The sequence below is a fragment of the Corvus brachyrhynchos genome, unplaced genomic scaffold (genome assembly GCF_000691975.1).
Source record: "Corvus brachyrhynchos isolate BGI_N302 unplaced genomic scaffold, ASM69197v1 scaffold32, whole genome shotgun sequence".
NCBI lineage: Eukaryota > Metazoa > Chordata > Aves > Passeriformes > Corvidae > Corvus > Corvus brachyrhynchos.
The window spans coordinates 11,652,233-11,668,910 of record NW_008237919.1 but is presented as its reverse complement, the minus strand read 5'-3'; the positions used below and the strand labels follow the sequence as shown (position 1 = coordinate 11,668,910).

The window sequence follows — 16,678 nt, the reverse complement described above, 5'->3', positions numbered from 1 at the left end:
CTCCGGACTGGGCTCACACCTGTTTCCTGGCACAAGCCTAGTGGTGGTCCTTGGGATTCTGACTGCAGCTCTTCCAGGAAAGTGTCAGTAATGACCTGCCTTTTCCAAAAGCAAATGACTATACAAACAACAGAATGCCTTTTTAAAATCAATCCTGTGATGCCCATCAGGAAGTGAACCGGCCTTCCAAGGGAAGATCCCTAGGGAACAACCAAACCAGCCCTTTAGTCAAGAATAAGAGCTTAGAGAACACTGAAGGGTTTCCACAGAGGTTCATTAATGTCTGCACCAGAGCAGCTTTGGGACATCTGGCTTCCTTTCACTCCTCATCAGGACTGTTTACAGCCGATGCAGGAGGGTCTAATCATGAAAACTGGCTACTTCACTGGATTGTTTGCTAAACCAAAGGGAGTTTAAACAAGTCATTTTACAGAAAATTATTCTTGGTCGTTTCTGAAGGAAAAACTTGACATACACTCACATAGTATCAAGAAAATAATATGAAATGCAAATGATAAATTGAAGCCTAGGAAAATAATACACAAACTGGGTTAGCACTGCTAATCCAGAAGTGAGTTGAACCAGTAACAGTGAAAACTATTGTTCAATGTGCTTTAACATTACTTTAAAAAAAATAAAGTTTACCTCTAACAGTAAAGCAGTTTTAAGTGATAAAGCTACTGAAACAATTAAAGCCAAAATTTCAAAGTAATCAATCCAGCTGCATTTCCTCAGGTCTTTTTAATCTACTGAAAGCTTTCAGATTTATGGAAATGAGAGCATGCATGCTTATCATAGAGAAACAAAAACTTTTTAATTCGCATACTATATATGAAAATAAAAGCATAAGTTGTCAATCCAGACTAACTGCTTAGTCCAAATTAATGCATTACCAGAATTCAACTTCTACTACCATAAATTTTGGGCAGTGGCAAATTTTGAGGAACACAATGAAAAGGCTCTTGAAAACTAAGCACATTCAGAATTTTTGCTTTCATAGAAGCAATTGTTATATTTAGGATCTTAAACCAAAGCACTGTCTAGCTACCCCATGCTTAAGATGGAAGCTGTGCATTTAGAAGCTTGAGTGTGACAGGTAGCAATCAAATTTTCCTTTTTGTTTCATTCAATATCCAGTCATGGAAATTTTCAATTGGAAGTTACCAGGAACTGGGGGGGGGAGAAGGGGGGAAAAAAGTTTCTTTTAGGTGTCTAGTAACTTTAAACAGTGTTACTAAGAAGACAGACAGCTTTCCTCCAGAGCCCTGGCCACCTATGAGCCACTCAGGACCAAGCTGATGGCCCCACAGACCTCTGTTTCCCAGCACTGCCTACATCATGCCAAAGACTGTTTCTGGTCTCTTCATGGTCAACAGAAAGAGTCTCTCAAGACTCTGCAAAAAATCTTGCACCTGACTACAATACACAAGTTCTTACTTGGGTATATTCTCCCTATTTTTTTCATGGAAACTGTGAAATGGAAACAGACAAGTACAAGAAGTACTGGCTTGGGGACAGCGAGGATTTCAGACATGACATGTGACCAAGTGATATGATTATAAACATCACACCCATGAGGGAGTGGTGTGGTCAGTCATGAATCCCAACACAGGTGCAGTTGACACTTCATTGAAGGTCACAGACACGTGAAAAATATTTTTACCCATGTATTTGCATGCTTCCCTGGATTACTTGGGTCTTCAATTAATCAAACCCATGAAGGTTCTCATGTACTTATGTAGTTGTGGCACCAGACACTAAGGTGGAGGAGATTGAGTGCTGGGTGGTTTTTTTGTTTGTTCATGTTTAAACACCCCAGTGGAGCATCCTCAACCCCTTCCGCCATGACTCTCTGCTACACCCTTGATTTTTCCACAAGCAGCATGGTTTGAATAACAACTGTTAAAATAGGAAGTGTTTTCTGCAATACCATGTATAATCAAATCAGTGAAACTCATGTTAACCCTGGAAGTAGGAAGCAGTGGATTAGCAGAGAAAGTGGAGCTAACTACTCAATAAAGATTTGTAAACAATACACAATAGGACTATGAGAGCATGGTGGACAGGCCAGAAATAGGAATACTTCTTTCCAAGAACATTGGGTTTTCTACTCAGAACTTACCTTGCACACTGTTGTACAGAACTACATTTATGGGGAAAAACACCCACCTCAAATAAAGGTATTTTAAAAACAGTATTCTAGTATCTCCCTATTCATAGAGTTAGTGGAATGTGAAAACATATTAAATAAGCCTCAGACCTTAACTGTTGGTCTGAAAATCTCCAGGTCAATTCAGCCACCTACCTGCCACATGAGCATGTAAATGAGGGCTGAGGTTTTCTTCCTTTGAGTAAAAAAAGCAGTACCTTTTTTTCAATTTTTTAAATTAATAAGGTATCAGTTAAGAAGTGGTTTCACTCTTACACCTTGTCTTCTGTTTTCTTGCTTCAACCCAGAGTGTAATATGAAATTAAGTCACAGATTCTGAAGTCTCCATATACACTTATTTAATTGATAAATGAGAGCCAGACTCTTCTTCCACCTGGAAGGAGCAAAGCACCAGTTCCATGCTCACAGGTGAGAAGTTTCCCAAAATCAGGCATCTCACATTTCTGAAAGACTGGGCAGTTGAATACAACTGCATCATCAAGTATTTTTTGGGAGAACTTAGGTTTCCCAATTTCAGCTTAATTGTTTCTAAAGTGTCACAGGTATTTAGTATTTTAATGTAACTGATCTTGCTCCCTCTACCATATGTAGTTAATTTCCACAAATACAGTAAGAAATAATTACATTTGATTTGAAGATGGAAATACTACTTCAGGAATCCTTACCAAATAAAAAAAAAAAAAGAGCAAAGGTCATAGTGAGCCTCTGACAGTAAAAAAAATGTAACATTAATTGTGGAGGGAACAAGATGCTTTTGGAAAATTATTGTTCTGAAAATTTATAAATTTATGTTTGGATAACCAAACAAGTGTTTGAATCTGCTTCGGTTTGAGAAAAAGGGAAAGCCACCATTTTTTTCAGCTGTATTAGCTATCATATGGATATCGTATGGATTATAACCATCCCCTTCTTTCAAGCTGGAAAAACTTTGTTTTAATCATAGAAAAAAATATCAACAAGCTTATATTTTTATATTTACTATCCTAAAATAGATATTAAAAAAAGTTCAGAATTTAAAATTTGCCATACACCTGATACAGAACCACAGCAAGGCCACTAACGGTCCAATTTCCGAGCATAATTCAATACATGCAAACAAGCTGCTTTTGCACTACACAGAAAAATGGGTCAAAACATAAAAACAAAATCCCAGGATTCACTGACACATCTTTTCTTGCTTTGGCAATTTCAGGTATTTTTCAATGATCTGCATCACCAGAGGCAACTCAATGAGAAGTGGCAACCGTATCTAGAAAAAGAAAACCATCCCAACAGCTCAGGTTTTTCTTCCTCCGCTCAGAACAGTTACAGTTTTCAGAACCAGTCTATATTCAGTTTATTTGCATCTGGAAGTTCAAGTAGAAGCGATCACCAAATGAAATGTATTTCTGTTTTAAGTGGGAAGACATCAACATGGAACTAAGCTGTGATCAGTTCTAACCCAAGTTTCTCCCAAGCGTTGAATTCTTGACGCATCTATCATTTGACACGTTACCCACCCATTCTTCTAAAAATTATTTGCTATTAAAGAGAGGGGATCTGAAACCAAGGTTAACCAAACTTTTTGGCCATGGAAACTTTACTGTGGAAAAGAATATGAAACTCTCATAAATTTACTTGTCAGCAGCAAAAAGACTCTTCAAGTGTCTTAACCACTGTACAGCTCAATAGTTTTAATACTTCAATTTTTTTTCCATTTTTCATTGTTGAAGAAATAATTTCACAATCTCAAATCAAAGTCAACACTGCAGTGAGGAGAGCTTTTCTACTTTATTACAAAGAGAAGAAGCCTTTATGTGGTCAGAAAATACAAGATTGATCTTTTTTTTTCTCTTCCTATGAAACGCTGCTGTTCAAACAGCCAGAGTGAATTGTCTCAGTTCACTTCTTTAAGTCCCATCACATTCACTTGGGTATGGATGTCCTTGGCTGCTGAAAATCTGGCCCTTTAGTGCACAGGGCGACAAAGTAGTCCCCTGACCAGCAGTTCCAGAATGTCCCGTTTTCATATATTGCATCCATGCACACCTCCTAAAAATGAGGTACAGCAGGGCAAACATTTTCCAAAATAGATGTCATATATATAATATATACACATTCGTACATACATACCTTTATTCATGTGATGTCCAAAAATTTAAAAAAAATGTACACATTTATTACAAAATCGTAACAAAGACTGGACAGTGTTTTGCTCATTCTGGAAAGATGAAGCTCAGTAATACACAACTCTGGAAACTAACCAGAGACTGTGGCAATATCTTTCTTCTAAACAGTCAGATATTCTTGCATTAAGCTTGGCGAAAACTGCCTTTCAAAAACAGAAGGGGAAGTAAAATGAAGGAAGCAAACCTTGCTCATCTTTCCAAATGAAATACGAGAAGGATCTTCACATAAAAATGCACAAACATTTTTTATTACCAATAGTGCTACAATGAACAATGCAAATTTTGTTGTCTAATTTTTTGTCTTTTTTCTTTTTTTTTGTTTTTACATTTTGGAAAACTAAGTGGTAAACTTTTGTCAGTGTACTCGCTTGTCTTTACAGACCCAAGCTTGTCTGCTGGCAAAAAAGAAAACAGAAACAAAAATTCAGACCCTGCTCAAACTAAAGAAAAACAATTACAAATTTAGTTGTTGGGCAGCACATAATTAGTAAGGCAGGACCTCAAATGGTGACCCTTCACATGAGCCAATTGCCAGATCCTCAAGGAATTAAAACCAGGATGCCTGAGCCACATCAGTTCTGCAGTTATGTTGAGTATTGTGCTGAGACAGCCATACCCCAAGAAAAGGGAAGTCTTTAGAAGGCTTGCTGAGCAGGGTTGTAGTTGAAGGTTGATGGCAGATGAGGCCTTTCTTCTAATTTGTCATATTCCAGGTGGAACTCCTACAGTTAAAAAAAAAAAGACAAAACCAAATAAAACAATGTATCATTAACCTGTCAATACCTGGTCTACCAGCCATACTGGAAAAGCACAAATACAGAGGAGATCAAGTACTAACTTATCCTAAGGCAAAACCACATGACTTTGCTATCTTGGATTCCATATTTTAAGGAGAAAAAAGGAGTAAATTAAAACAATCCTAAGCCATTACACCCACGACACGTAGGCTCTCCTATTCTTTTCAATGTTACACGACCCTCAGAACCCTTGTTATAATCTCAAACAATTTGATATATGCACGTACACAAAAAACACAATCACAGCATGAGCTGAACTATAAACAAAACATGTCTTTCAACATGTCAGGAGAGGCTTATTTTGGATGAACTAAAGTTTGGGAATATTTTTGTGTCATACTACCAGACCAAATAGCTTCAAGATGCACCAGGGGAGGCTCAGGTTGGACATCAGGGAGGTGTTCAAGAAACAACTGGACTTAGCACTAAGGTCTATTTGACATGGTGGTGACCAATCAAAGGCTGGATTTGATCTTAGAGGTCTTTTCTAAACTAAATGATTCTGTGAAAATGTCCCGGTTTCACCTTTGGAAACATTACCTAAAATGCTAGAGACAAAATACTGAGGCCCACTTAAGCCAAAATTTATCAAAATATTCCACCACATTTCATACTCATATTTAAGTCCCTGACCCACCAAACCTGAAAGTTGGTATTTTTCAGACCCTTTCAGTAGTCTTTAACTGTGTCTCATCCCTATTTTATCTTCATTCAAGGAACGGGGTAAGCAGAAGTTTCAGAACTGTTTTTTAAGTGTGGTTCTTGGTAATTCAACAACAACAACCTTGGACATACACAGATAATTTATTTTGCCTAACTTGGTGAACCTCAGCAGAACATCATCTGTGTCTGCAAAGCAAACTTACCCCACTATTTTCACACAGACATGAAAACATAGAGTAATGAAGAGACTATTTTAGAACACTCTCTGAAATGATTAAATAGTGTAAAATTCAGTACACGTAAATCTGTACTAAATTAAAGACTAAATCCATGCAAGAACAGAAATAAAATCTAGGGAATCCAACTCTCAGAACTCTCTTCTTTCAAGGCAAAACAAAGTCCATTTAGCACAGAAAGAACATTCAGCATAGTAAGGAAACAAAGTAGTGGCAAATGTGAAGCATTCTGTATTCCTCTAAGAATATTGTCCCTAAAACTGGAAAACCCTAGCAAAACCGATGTGGGGTTATAGCCATCTGCACTGAAACATTGCACATCTGCTCCATTTCTAGTTCCCGGCTCTCTACTCCAACCAAAGACTTTTCTAGGTTTTTTTTTTTTTGTCTGGTTGGTTGTTGGGGGTTGTTTATTTATTTAGGTTTAGGTCATATATACACAAGTGAATTGCTTCTGGCATTCCTACTAAAAACTGCATGCCAGTTGGTCTACGTTCTCTTTTTGTGCAGATGCTGAGACTGAAGAAATACTGCTCCCTCCTTGGGTAAGAAGTAAGATCAAGGGCTGCAAGTCCATGCACGTACTTTGGTGTCAAAGGCTGGATTAGGTTGGGTGGATCTTAGAGGACCTATGGCAAGGGTAGAGAGGGACTTTTTGCAAGGGCATGTAGTATGACAAAGGGAAGTGGCTTTAAGCTGAAGAACAGTAAGATTTAGATTGGATATTAGAAATAAATTCTTTACAGTGAGGGTGGTGAGGCACTGGAACACGCTACCCAGAGAAGTTGTGGATGCCCCATCCCTGGAAGTGTTCAAGACCAGGTTGGATGGGGCTTTGAGCAAACTGGTCTAGTGGAAGGTGTTCTTGCCCATGGCATGGTGGTTGAACTAGATGGTCTTTATGGTCTCTTCCCACTTGAACCATTCTATGATTCCATGATCTCCAGTAATTCTGCAGTCATTTTATAATAAAAAGATACCACTCAAGCTTTCTCTGCCTTTCATGGCTGTCAAGGTTTCTATCTTGCACATAACCATGGAAGGACCTGCAGATACTATCTAATCTATGGTCAGCTTCAATCAGTTAAGTGAACTTCCACAAGCTCTGAAATGCCTTCAAAATTACCCATGGAAAACTGCTAAATAAACTGGTAAGATACAGTTAAGTATCAGAAACCAGACAGTATCAGTATCCTAAAAAAGGGTTTTCCAAACTTACGGTTGTTGCAAGCCTCTACTGGCAGTGGTAGCTGTAAACAAAGTGTCTGGAATAAATGCTCAAGAGGCTGATAAATCCTTTGTGTCCCACATTATTTGATTTTTCTTGAAAGAAGTTATTCAGCCTTCTTTACTTTTGTTAAAACTGATCTAGAACACTAATCTACTAAATCACAACTGGTTTATGTTTTTACAAACGTAAGTCTTACAACTTAGTTATCTAAAGTAAACTGCTGTATTTCACTGCAGCAGTACTTCACACTGCAGTGTAATTTAAAATAGGGACAATAAATATGTAAGCTTATAATGCAAAACACACATCTGCAAAGCACAACACATTTAGAGTATGCACTGCCCTATACTTGAGCATCTACACTAGAACAAGAACCAAATTTATAAAGCACCTTGAAAAATAATTGAATATACACATATAAGAGACAGCAATTTACAAGCAAGTATTCCTGTCTGACTGCTTCAAAAAGGACTAGTGAAACTGTTAAGCAGCAATTATTATTGTGGCCTTCTAAGGAACTGATATTCCCAACATCCACTAATAATGTAGCAGTTATAATAAGAGACTGAAATTTATCAGAATTCCTTTTTTTTTCAGCTCCTTATAGGTCTAATTTCCTGAAGTATTTATTAATTACTTCTGCATTTGTTAGAAAAAAATTACTTGGCCATACTTTTCCTTGCATTCAAAGCAACACAGATTTATCAAATACTGCTGCTTCTTGTTTGGGTGAGTATGTATTAGTCTTCCTCAGAGGAAACCTCAACTCCAGAAATTAATACCAGAGGTAACAACATTACCACAGAATGCTAAGATCACACATGACATACATCTAAGTTCTTATTTATCAAAGGTGCAAATGTCAAAGAATTATTTCTAGTATGCAATTCCTTTTCCACGCAACAAAAATCTCAGTTTTCCCCAAAATCTTTCTCTAGCTTCCTGTGATCAATGCTCAATTTGCCTGCTCAAAGTTAAATAAAAATTTCAAAATAACAGTCCAGTTCAATTTTTTACATTAAGGAATACACAAGCCTAGAATAAAAGATATTATTGCTTCTTATGGACATTGGGGGGGAATAAATAAAATAATCACATTCCTGGTGAAAATACCACTGGCAAGTGAAAAACTTTAGAAAATACTATCCCTCTCCTTACTAGCTATCAATTGCTTCTTAATGTTGGGGGAATTATTTTCAGCATGCAAATAAAAAGAAGCGAATCTATGTAGATCTTGGGAAAAACCATACAGAGGACAGTAGTGACTCCTATCTTTCCAGCACCTCAGGAGTGCCTAACAGGAGGATGTAGTGTGCATCACTCAAGCACTGGATGCTGAGCTTCAGAATAGCACTCAGGATTCCAAATAGAGACAATATTATCTTAAGAAGTAATGCTAAAGCATCAAATAGCAGCTGCATACATTTACTACAGGTAGAAAAAAGAGACATTGAAGAGGTTACTCTCCTTATACAATGGGCACCACTTCCTCCTAGTAAAAGGAAATGCTGTGTGTCCACACAAGCTAAAACCACAATTCCATTGATATATGAAACTACATGAGGCTCTTATTACTCATAAATAAATGGAACACATTCAGTTGACTCCAGAAAAGAAATCTATCCTTTCAAAAGGTAATTACTTCCCCTCTGATGACCTTCGGCAATAATAAAATAGCTTTAAACAGCACCCTGGGGGAATGTAAGGAAGCATACTACGCAAACGAATAACTCAAGTAGAAACAAAAACTTTCCTTTTATTTGGGTTTTCTTTTTGAGGAGTGATACTTTTGTTTAGAAGTTTTGGCATCACCTTGCACTTAGGAAAAACCATACAAGCAGGGCTCGCCATTGAAACCGTCAGTTACAGACCCTTGCATTTTCCTGCGGCAGGAGAGTCAAGGAGTCACACATGCTATTGGACTAAAGAACCTCCCATATCCTTTGGGGCAACTGGAATGTTAATTTCTGACGGGAGCTTGCAGAAGCTATGCAAAATTACTGGGTGGAGGGAGTGGGGGAGGAAATAAAAATAGCCTGTATCTAGTTAATGTCTAGATGGCAAAACTTCAATATAGACAGAGGAGGACACTGAACTTTATTGTCTTTAAAGCTGATGTTTAAAAACACAACAGACGTAACTATTTAATGCAATGTCTCAATCTCCAAGTATATAGATACAACTCGCCCACAGAAATGAAATGCCTTTTCAGCAAATAATTCATAAATTGGGCTGCAGGTGAAAAGAATTTTCTATGAAATACCTAAGCATGTAGAATCACAAAATATAGTTCCAACATGCTGGAATCACATTTGTTGAGTTCAAGGTTAATCTGATTTGATCTGCTAAGTGTTTTTTAGAGAAAAGGAAGAGTGTGATACTGTATCTACAGATGGTCAGACATAGAACATTGACAGTATTAATGGACAGAATGAGACAGAGATTATGACAGCTGGGAAGGGAAAAAGCTATAGCTTTCTGATTTTTTAATGCCTCTTGGTCTACAATACAGAAACAAGCATCATGGAAATATGCCTCCTGCTCAGAAGAAGTTATTCATTTCAAAGAACACTGACTTTCAAACAACAGAGCATGGAATTCCTAAGTATGGGTAAGGAGAGCCTGTACCCAAAAACCAAAAAAGCATTCCCTGCACCCATCCCACAACCATTTTAAATTCCAAAGTGAGGTGTGGTAGCATCCTATTTAGTTTTCTAAAGCAAAGTAATAAAAGGTTTGGAAGTAAAACTTCTAAAATGCCAAATAATGTCTTCCGTTCCGTAACTGTATACTGTGGGAAGAGCTTTCACTTTTAACAAAACTCCTAAAAGAAGTTTTATGTCCTTCTATCTGCCAAAGAAAACCGGAAATAAGAGAGACAGCTCCTTATTTTCCGCAAGCAAGCCAGTGTTTCAGACCACCTTTATTCTCTCAGACATCAGAAATTAAGGTAATGAACCGAAATAGCAGGAGGTTAAGTTTGAGATTTTTGTGAAGAAGATTTTTGTGTTTTACTTTTGTCTTTGTAAAAATACATGGCTGACGAACTTAAAACAGCTACACAAGGGAAAAGAGATACCTTAGCTACTTTCCTCCAGTTAAGACAGTCAAAGAAGTAGTATGTTCCCCTCTCGTACGTATTGGTTTTCATTGTTGGCTCCATGCCGGGTGCCCTGGTGATCCATACTCGTTCCTCTTTGTGGTATCTCCAATCCCGGTTAAATCTTCCATTTATAATAGAAATGAAAAATAATTCTTAGTGTTAGTTATCTGAAATTGACTCAATAAACTAACTTTAAAGGTTTCAATCAGAACGGTACAATGCATTCAAATCCCAAACAAAATTTCTATGACATTGTTAAACCTGTGATTTCATACCTCTTCCACACAGTTACTACACCTCAAACTAAAACACATGAGAATCTTCAAGTCTGGTATGTTCAAACAATAAACTCTTTTAATGACTATTTACTGGTTCTTGTTTTGTTGATGATAGGTAAGTTACACATTCAATAATGACTGGCACCTGCCATGTTTTCCACAGTGCTTCATAATGAAAAATATGTGAGACGGGCTTTTGACTTCCACTATATGAATGTAAAAAAACTCTGTACAAAATGACACCAAGGTTGGAGGAGGTATTTAAAACAAAGATTTACAGTTCAAGATTGACTAAGCTTCTTGCTTTCAATGTCTAACTTGTTGGGGTATTCTGCTGTTTGGTTTCTTTTTTAACATCTGCTGTTTTATTGTTGCAATAGATTAACTCATATAAGACTGACAAAATAGTTTGAACGTACAGCTCTACTGCTGCTAATAGCTGTAATACATCTCCTCCATTCATGTAATAGAGATAAAACAGGAGATCTTCTCCATATCGGCCAAGTTTTATTGCAGCCAGCTGCAAAAGATTGAAGAAAATGAGGATGAAAAATCACAACAGATAAATGTTTTAAAACACACTACCCCACTTAAATAACACAAGGATACATTCAGAACTTCCATCCTTCCATTTTAAGTGTGTTGAAAATGATATTCTAATACAACAAGAGTAATAGTTATTAAAACAATCATTTTTTCTTCACTTTTAGTTAACCTTTCCAAGTTAAAGCATACAATGGAAAAATACAGATGTAACAAATCAGCAAGACAGAATTTTCTCCCTGTATCTGTGTATCCTCATCAACTTATTTGATTTGAAAAAACCCAACAAAACTTCTGCATGTATTTGCTCCCTTCACACCCTATTAAGTAACATTACTAAAATTTCTTATGCTATTTTTCAATGATGCCTACAAACAGTTGAAAGAAAATATATCTCAAAAAAATCCCCTTTCATGTAGATATGGAATACAACAGATAAATGAGAACACAATTCTGAGCTTATCTTAAGAAGAAATACCTCCATTCAATTTGGCATTTGAATTGCATCACAAAAAACTTCATGTTCACGTGAAGGGCAAACTCTTAAAAACATACTGTGCTTTTTAGCTAGTCTTTTGCATGCCCATTCTCTTTTTGTAAGACATAATGGGTGCTTGATGCGTCCAATCAGCCTGTTAACACACCAGTGTTTCTATAAAGACTGAGGACATGCACAAAATGCACTGATTTTGAACCTTACCTATCTGAAAGAAAATTTCAAAAATTACTGATAATAAATTAACAAAAAATGCACACACACACACACGTACTCACCTTATCCCTAATGTGAATGTTAGTTAAGTATTCAGATGGAACATGGAAGTCTAAAAAAGAATCGGAATTGATGCAACTATTAAGACATGTAAATGAATATAATTTGCAAATATTGATATTGAATTTAATAGTTACTTCTCTCTTACCTATGTCTTGAGGTCGACAAGGTGATGATGCCCACGGGGATGCAAATTTGGGATAAAGATTTCTGAAGAAAAGAGAAAAGCATAAATTTATAAAAATTAACCCCCAAACCAACCAACCAACCAACAATCGTTCTCCACCACCAATGTCGCAAACTTAAAAGCTGTATCTCACAACTAAATCCTTAGCTGGGGTGAGAAGAAAGAAGGAAACCTTCCTAAAGCAGCTACATTTATTAATTTTCTTTTTAATATGCACAGCAAGGTTGCATTTAAACTGCCATGGGAAACAACAGGGTCAAGATTTCCTTTTAAATCTTTCCTTCAACTTAGGTGCCAGAGGTCCCAACCTTTTCCAGGTATCCAATGTTATCCAGGGTTTCAATTTAACTAGGATTAATTGTCACAAGCCTGGTGGGTTCTGATTTATTAGCCTATGATTTAAAAGGGAAAGAAAAATTTATAGTGGTAGGTTGCTTTTTAAAACTAACCAGTAAAGATTTTACACTTCTTCAAAACAGGAGTTAGAAGGGTTAATTTAAACCACTAGCGATATATATAGAATTCTACAATTTTGTTTCTAAAGAACATTTATTGTGCTCATTTTTTATGTCAGACAGGTATTTTTACCAACCAAACTACCACAGAGTGCAGAAAAATTTGCCTTTTCATATGTGACGTAGTTTTAGTTTTTCAAACAACAATTCAGAGGGCAAGCAAAGAACATTTAACACAAGGAAAGATCGCAGGCCAGACACTGAGGTCTGCATGGGCTGTTTTGTTTGCAAAGCTTTTCTGCAGCATAAAGTAAAGCCAGCATTATAATATAGGAACTGTCTGAATTAAATGTTAACCCTATCCTCTCCATCCAAGAATCTAAATACACTATATATAGTAATAAAATACTAAAAATACAGTTATTTACAGCATAGCTGCTAAGAAAAAGCAGAATAATAAGGAACCATTTTTCCTGTGCTTGATATCCATATTCATCAAGCTTCCCTGATTACATGCAACTCCACGTAAATTTATGAAAGATGGAAACTATATGTGTATGCTGTCTGGTCTTTGTTTTTTTAATCAGTAAGTGCAAACTTTGCAATACATATACTACTCTGTCTATAATGCTAACACTATATAAATGTGTGCTGAAACAAAATGGTGTGAGATTCTCAGCCAAAAATCAGAGCACCAGAAATTAATTTTTTCTTACAGTTACAGTCACTTAAAATATACCAGTTTTGTCCATACTGATCCGAGTTCCTTCTGTAACTAGTGGAAAAAGAGAGGCAGCACCCTGTATTGGTTGGTTATTCATCTCACCTGTTGGAAGCACTTCTCCTACCATTAGTGCAGTCACTAACTACTTTTCTCCCCATTGCCTCTACAGCAAACTTGGATGACTAAACTAGTTCACTTAGGTGAACTGAATCACTGGAAGTTAACTATAAAACTACACTTTCATTTAAACTGATCCAGTGCAGCCTAACACTGCAGGTGTTCCGTTCATCATTACACTAATATAAATTGAATTATCCCCAAATTGCCCAGAGTTAAGTGTAGATATCCCCAAGAAATATTACTATTTGAAAAGGAATGTACACATTACACTTATAAACAATATACTATCAATTCCTTGAAGAAAGTCCTAAAGAAGCTAGGAGAATAAGCAAAGCCACTAGGTTTACTGAAAGCTTGCCATGAAGCTTCATTATGAAAATTTTATTTTCCTGTCATTACGTTTTCAAATTTTATTTGGCAAAATAGCTTGTGGGTTTGACAGTCAAGTGAGCTAAGTGAACGTACTACGAATGACGGCATAATAAAACCAAAACTGAAGACAAGATTAAAACACAGAAACTTACTCAGGAGAGTTGAGATTGAGACCTAGTGTTGTTAAATCACTTCCTAGTGCAAGGTGTACCATTCCTGGATCTGTCTCTGCTGCCCTGATGAATGTTAACAAGCCAATCATTCCAAACTGGTCCGTCACCATCCCTTGAGGAATGTTGGTAACCCGACCTAGGCAAGAAGAACAAATTAATTTTCTCCTTTTAAGTAGTGGAGCAATCAACAAGGCGATCTAAATAACTGTCAAAACTTTTAAAACAGAAAAAGTGGAATGACACATACCATCAGGTAACACCTGGATCCCTTTTTTCTGCTGGTTGTTGTTTTGCGTAGTTGAACTTTTATCTCCAGGAAACTTGGGCCCATCTGTGCTGGATGATGTTTTGCCTGATGTACTCAAATTCTATTAAAAATAATTTGCAGAGTTGGTATTGATGAAAACAAACCAAAATGAAAATACTTTTGACCATATATTTTCATTCAAGCACTCTAAGCCAGTACATCAAGTTACTCCAATAAATGGCATCAAGCTGAAGCTCCTGAATTCTGTTGACAAACCTTATGTACTATTTAACATTTTCCAAAGTATACCTGTCATACAGTAATTACTATTAATAGGCTAAAGGTTTCCAGTCTAAAAGAATAACTTATTTTACACTTGAGTTGGAATACACAGTGGATATCCCAAGTGCCTGTGACTAGCGGTTCTTTTGGACTCACCACATAATGGATGTTCCGCATAGTCTTGCTCCTGTATAACACTCCATGACACAGTAACACGTAATACTCAAGCCAATTTCAGGTGCAAGCAATATACAATTGGCCCATTTGAAGCTACCAGGAAAGACATGTAAACACTATGTCTGATATAAAAACTATGCTGCACTATGTCTGGCAATAGACTATGTAAACAGACTATGCTCCAGGAACCTGTATACTGACAAAATATATTTGCCATATGTATAATTTCTTACTCTTCATTATTATTTACAACTCTACAGTAATACAATTAATCATATTTACTATCTCTCTCTCCTTACTATACTCAGTACTAACTGTATCAGAACATTTTCCTCATGATAAAACTGCCCACAACATTTGGGGCTAGACTTCCTAATCTCCCTTTCTTTGAACAGTTCATTTTTTAGTTCTTACATGAGTGTTGTCATGTCTACTACTTATTCCCCAGTATTTATGCCACTGTCATTAACATACTTTTTGCAATTAGGAGTAATAAAGCAATCAGAAACTAGAATATTTTGTCAAATCCTGCAGGAAACTGTCCTCTGTCAACTACATTTTATTCACCTTTCATTTGCATAAAATAGCATTTTTTATTACAAATCTTTCAGAGTAAACAATGAAGAAAAGCCCATAATCTTATAATCTAAGATATATATCTAATGCACAATAATTATACCAATACTTAAGATATAATGTATCTCACTAGTCTACAATATAGCTGTCAATGCTCTCAATTAAAAGAGCTTGTTCCCTCTGATTCCACATCTCCCTTAAGAATTTTACCTTAAAGTAATATTTTACCACCTAACTTTTAAAGGATCTGACAACTTTGAAGAAAAATTACAATGTATAAATTATTACTACTGATGAGAGGCATTAGTAGCAAAAAATGAGCTGTAATTGAGAGAAAAAAAATACAAATCGCGAACTTAAAAAATATTATCAGTTCTCAAAAATAAGTTTTGACATCTCCAAGAAGAGTGACTGTTTGGACCGAAAAACTTCCTGAGAAATTCCATTTACACAGTTACATTTCAAATGCTGCTTTTACAAAATCTCTCATTAATTTAGAGGGGCAAATTTGAAAATCTCTTACTAAAAATATCATCACTGACCATTTTAAAATATAATCATTAAAAGAAATATGAACACTGAAAATAAGAGAGGATTTAAGGTTTGCTTACGGATTTATTGTCATCATTACTCGATGTTGGATCTTTGTAGCTGGAGCCCGGTAATGCTGGAAAATCTTCATTGTGTATTGAAAAGTCCTGGGACTGCTCACTTGCTGGTTTTGTTACCATTCCAACTACCATCAAAATGAAAGCAGGAATAACATTAAATGACTGCTAAGTAAAAAATTTCTCTTCTGCTGATCTTGCTTAATGTCCATTTTCATTACGTGCAAGCTGTACAGCAATGACTTAAAAAACCAGGTAAAGCAAAATAAAGCTATTCATTCAAAACATCCACACATATTAGACTAAAGCCTCTTATTTATGCGTGAGCTGAGAAACACTCCGGGTTAAATTCATCGACACATCCACTGCACCTGTTTCACACATCTAAATAATCAAATAATCTTTTCAGGCATTATTAAAGCTGTATTTAGGTAAATCCACTGATCAAGGATGCACTGCTTTTAAAAGTATGATACGTTTTTTCTCTGTCCCCTAATTGCATGAAGAATTTTTTTGCATAATCTCTTCAGAAGCACGTATTCTCAAAGGACAACCAGCTAACTTGCAGCAGAACATGTCAACAATGAAATACTTGCCTATGACATAAAAATGACTCCTACTTTCAGTATGAAAACTGAAAGCATTTAGCCTGCAACTCTTAGTGCTCTGACCCTAATTTAAAAAAAAGCAGGCCAGTCACATTGGAACATGGACAACTGAACAGGAATTATTTTTTTTTTAAATGCCAGTTCAAACCAAACCAAACCAAACAAGCCACACCACACACCCAAGAGTG

The 16,678-nt window shown here is 36.3% G+C and overlaps 1 protein-coding gene across 2 annotated transcripts in view; it reads right to left on the bottom strand.

Annotated features, from left to right (window-relative positions):
* Positions 1–3,916: 3,916 nt before the first annotated feature.
* The window catches only part of CNOT2 (CCR4-NOT transcription complex subunit 2), an 81,368-nt gene continuing 68,606 nt past the window's right edge, over positions 3,917–16,678 (bottom strand). Inside the window, exons 8-15 of one of the 2 annotated variants that reach the window (XM_017733230.1) lie at positions 15,886–16,010; positions 14,240–14,360; positions 13,972–14,128; positions 12,110–12,171; positions 11,964–12,013; positions 11,066–11,166; positions 10,345–10,489; positions 3,917–5,060 (exon numbers count right to left, since the gene is read on the bottom strand). In XM_017733230.1, the coding sequence (XP_017588719.1) occupies positions 4,974–5,060; positions 10,345–10,489; positions 11,066–11,166; positions 11,964–12,013; positions 12,110–12,171; positions 13,972–14,128; positions 14,240–14,360; positions 15,886–16,010 (848 nt within the window). In that variant the 3' untranslated portion in view covers positions 3,917–4,973. The remainder of the gene's footprint in view (positions 5,061–10,344; positions 10,490–11,065; positions 11,167–11,963; positions 12,014–12,109; positions 12,172–13,971; positions 14,129–14,239; positions 14,361–15,885; positions 16,011–16,678) is intronic. The other variant, XM_017733231.1, reaches the window with a different exon arrangement.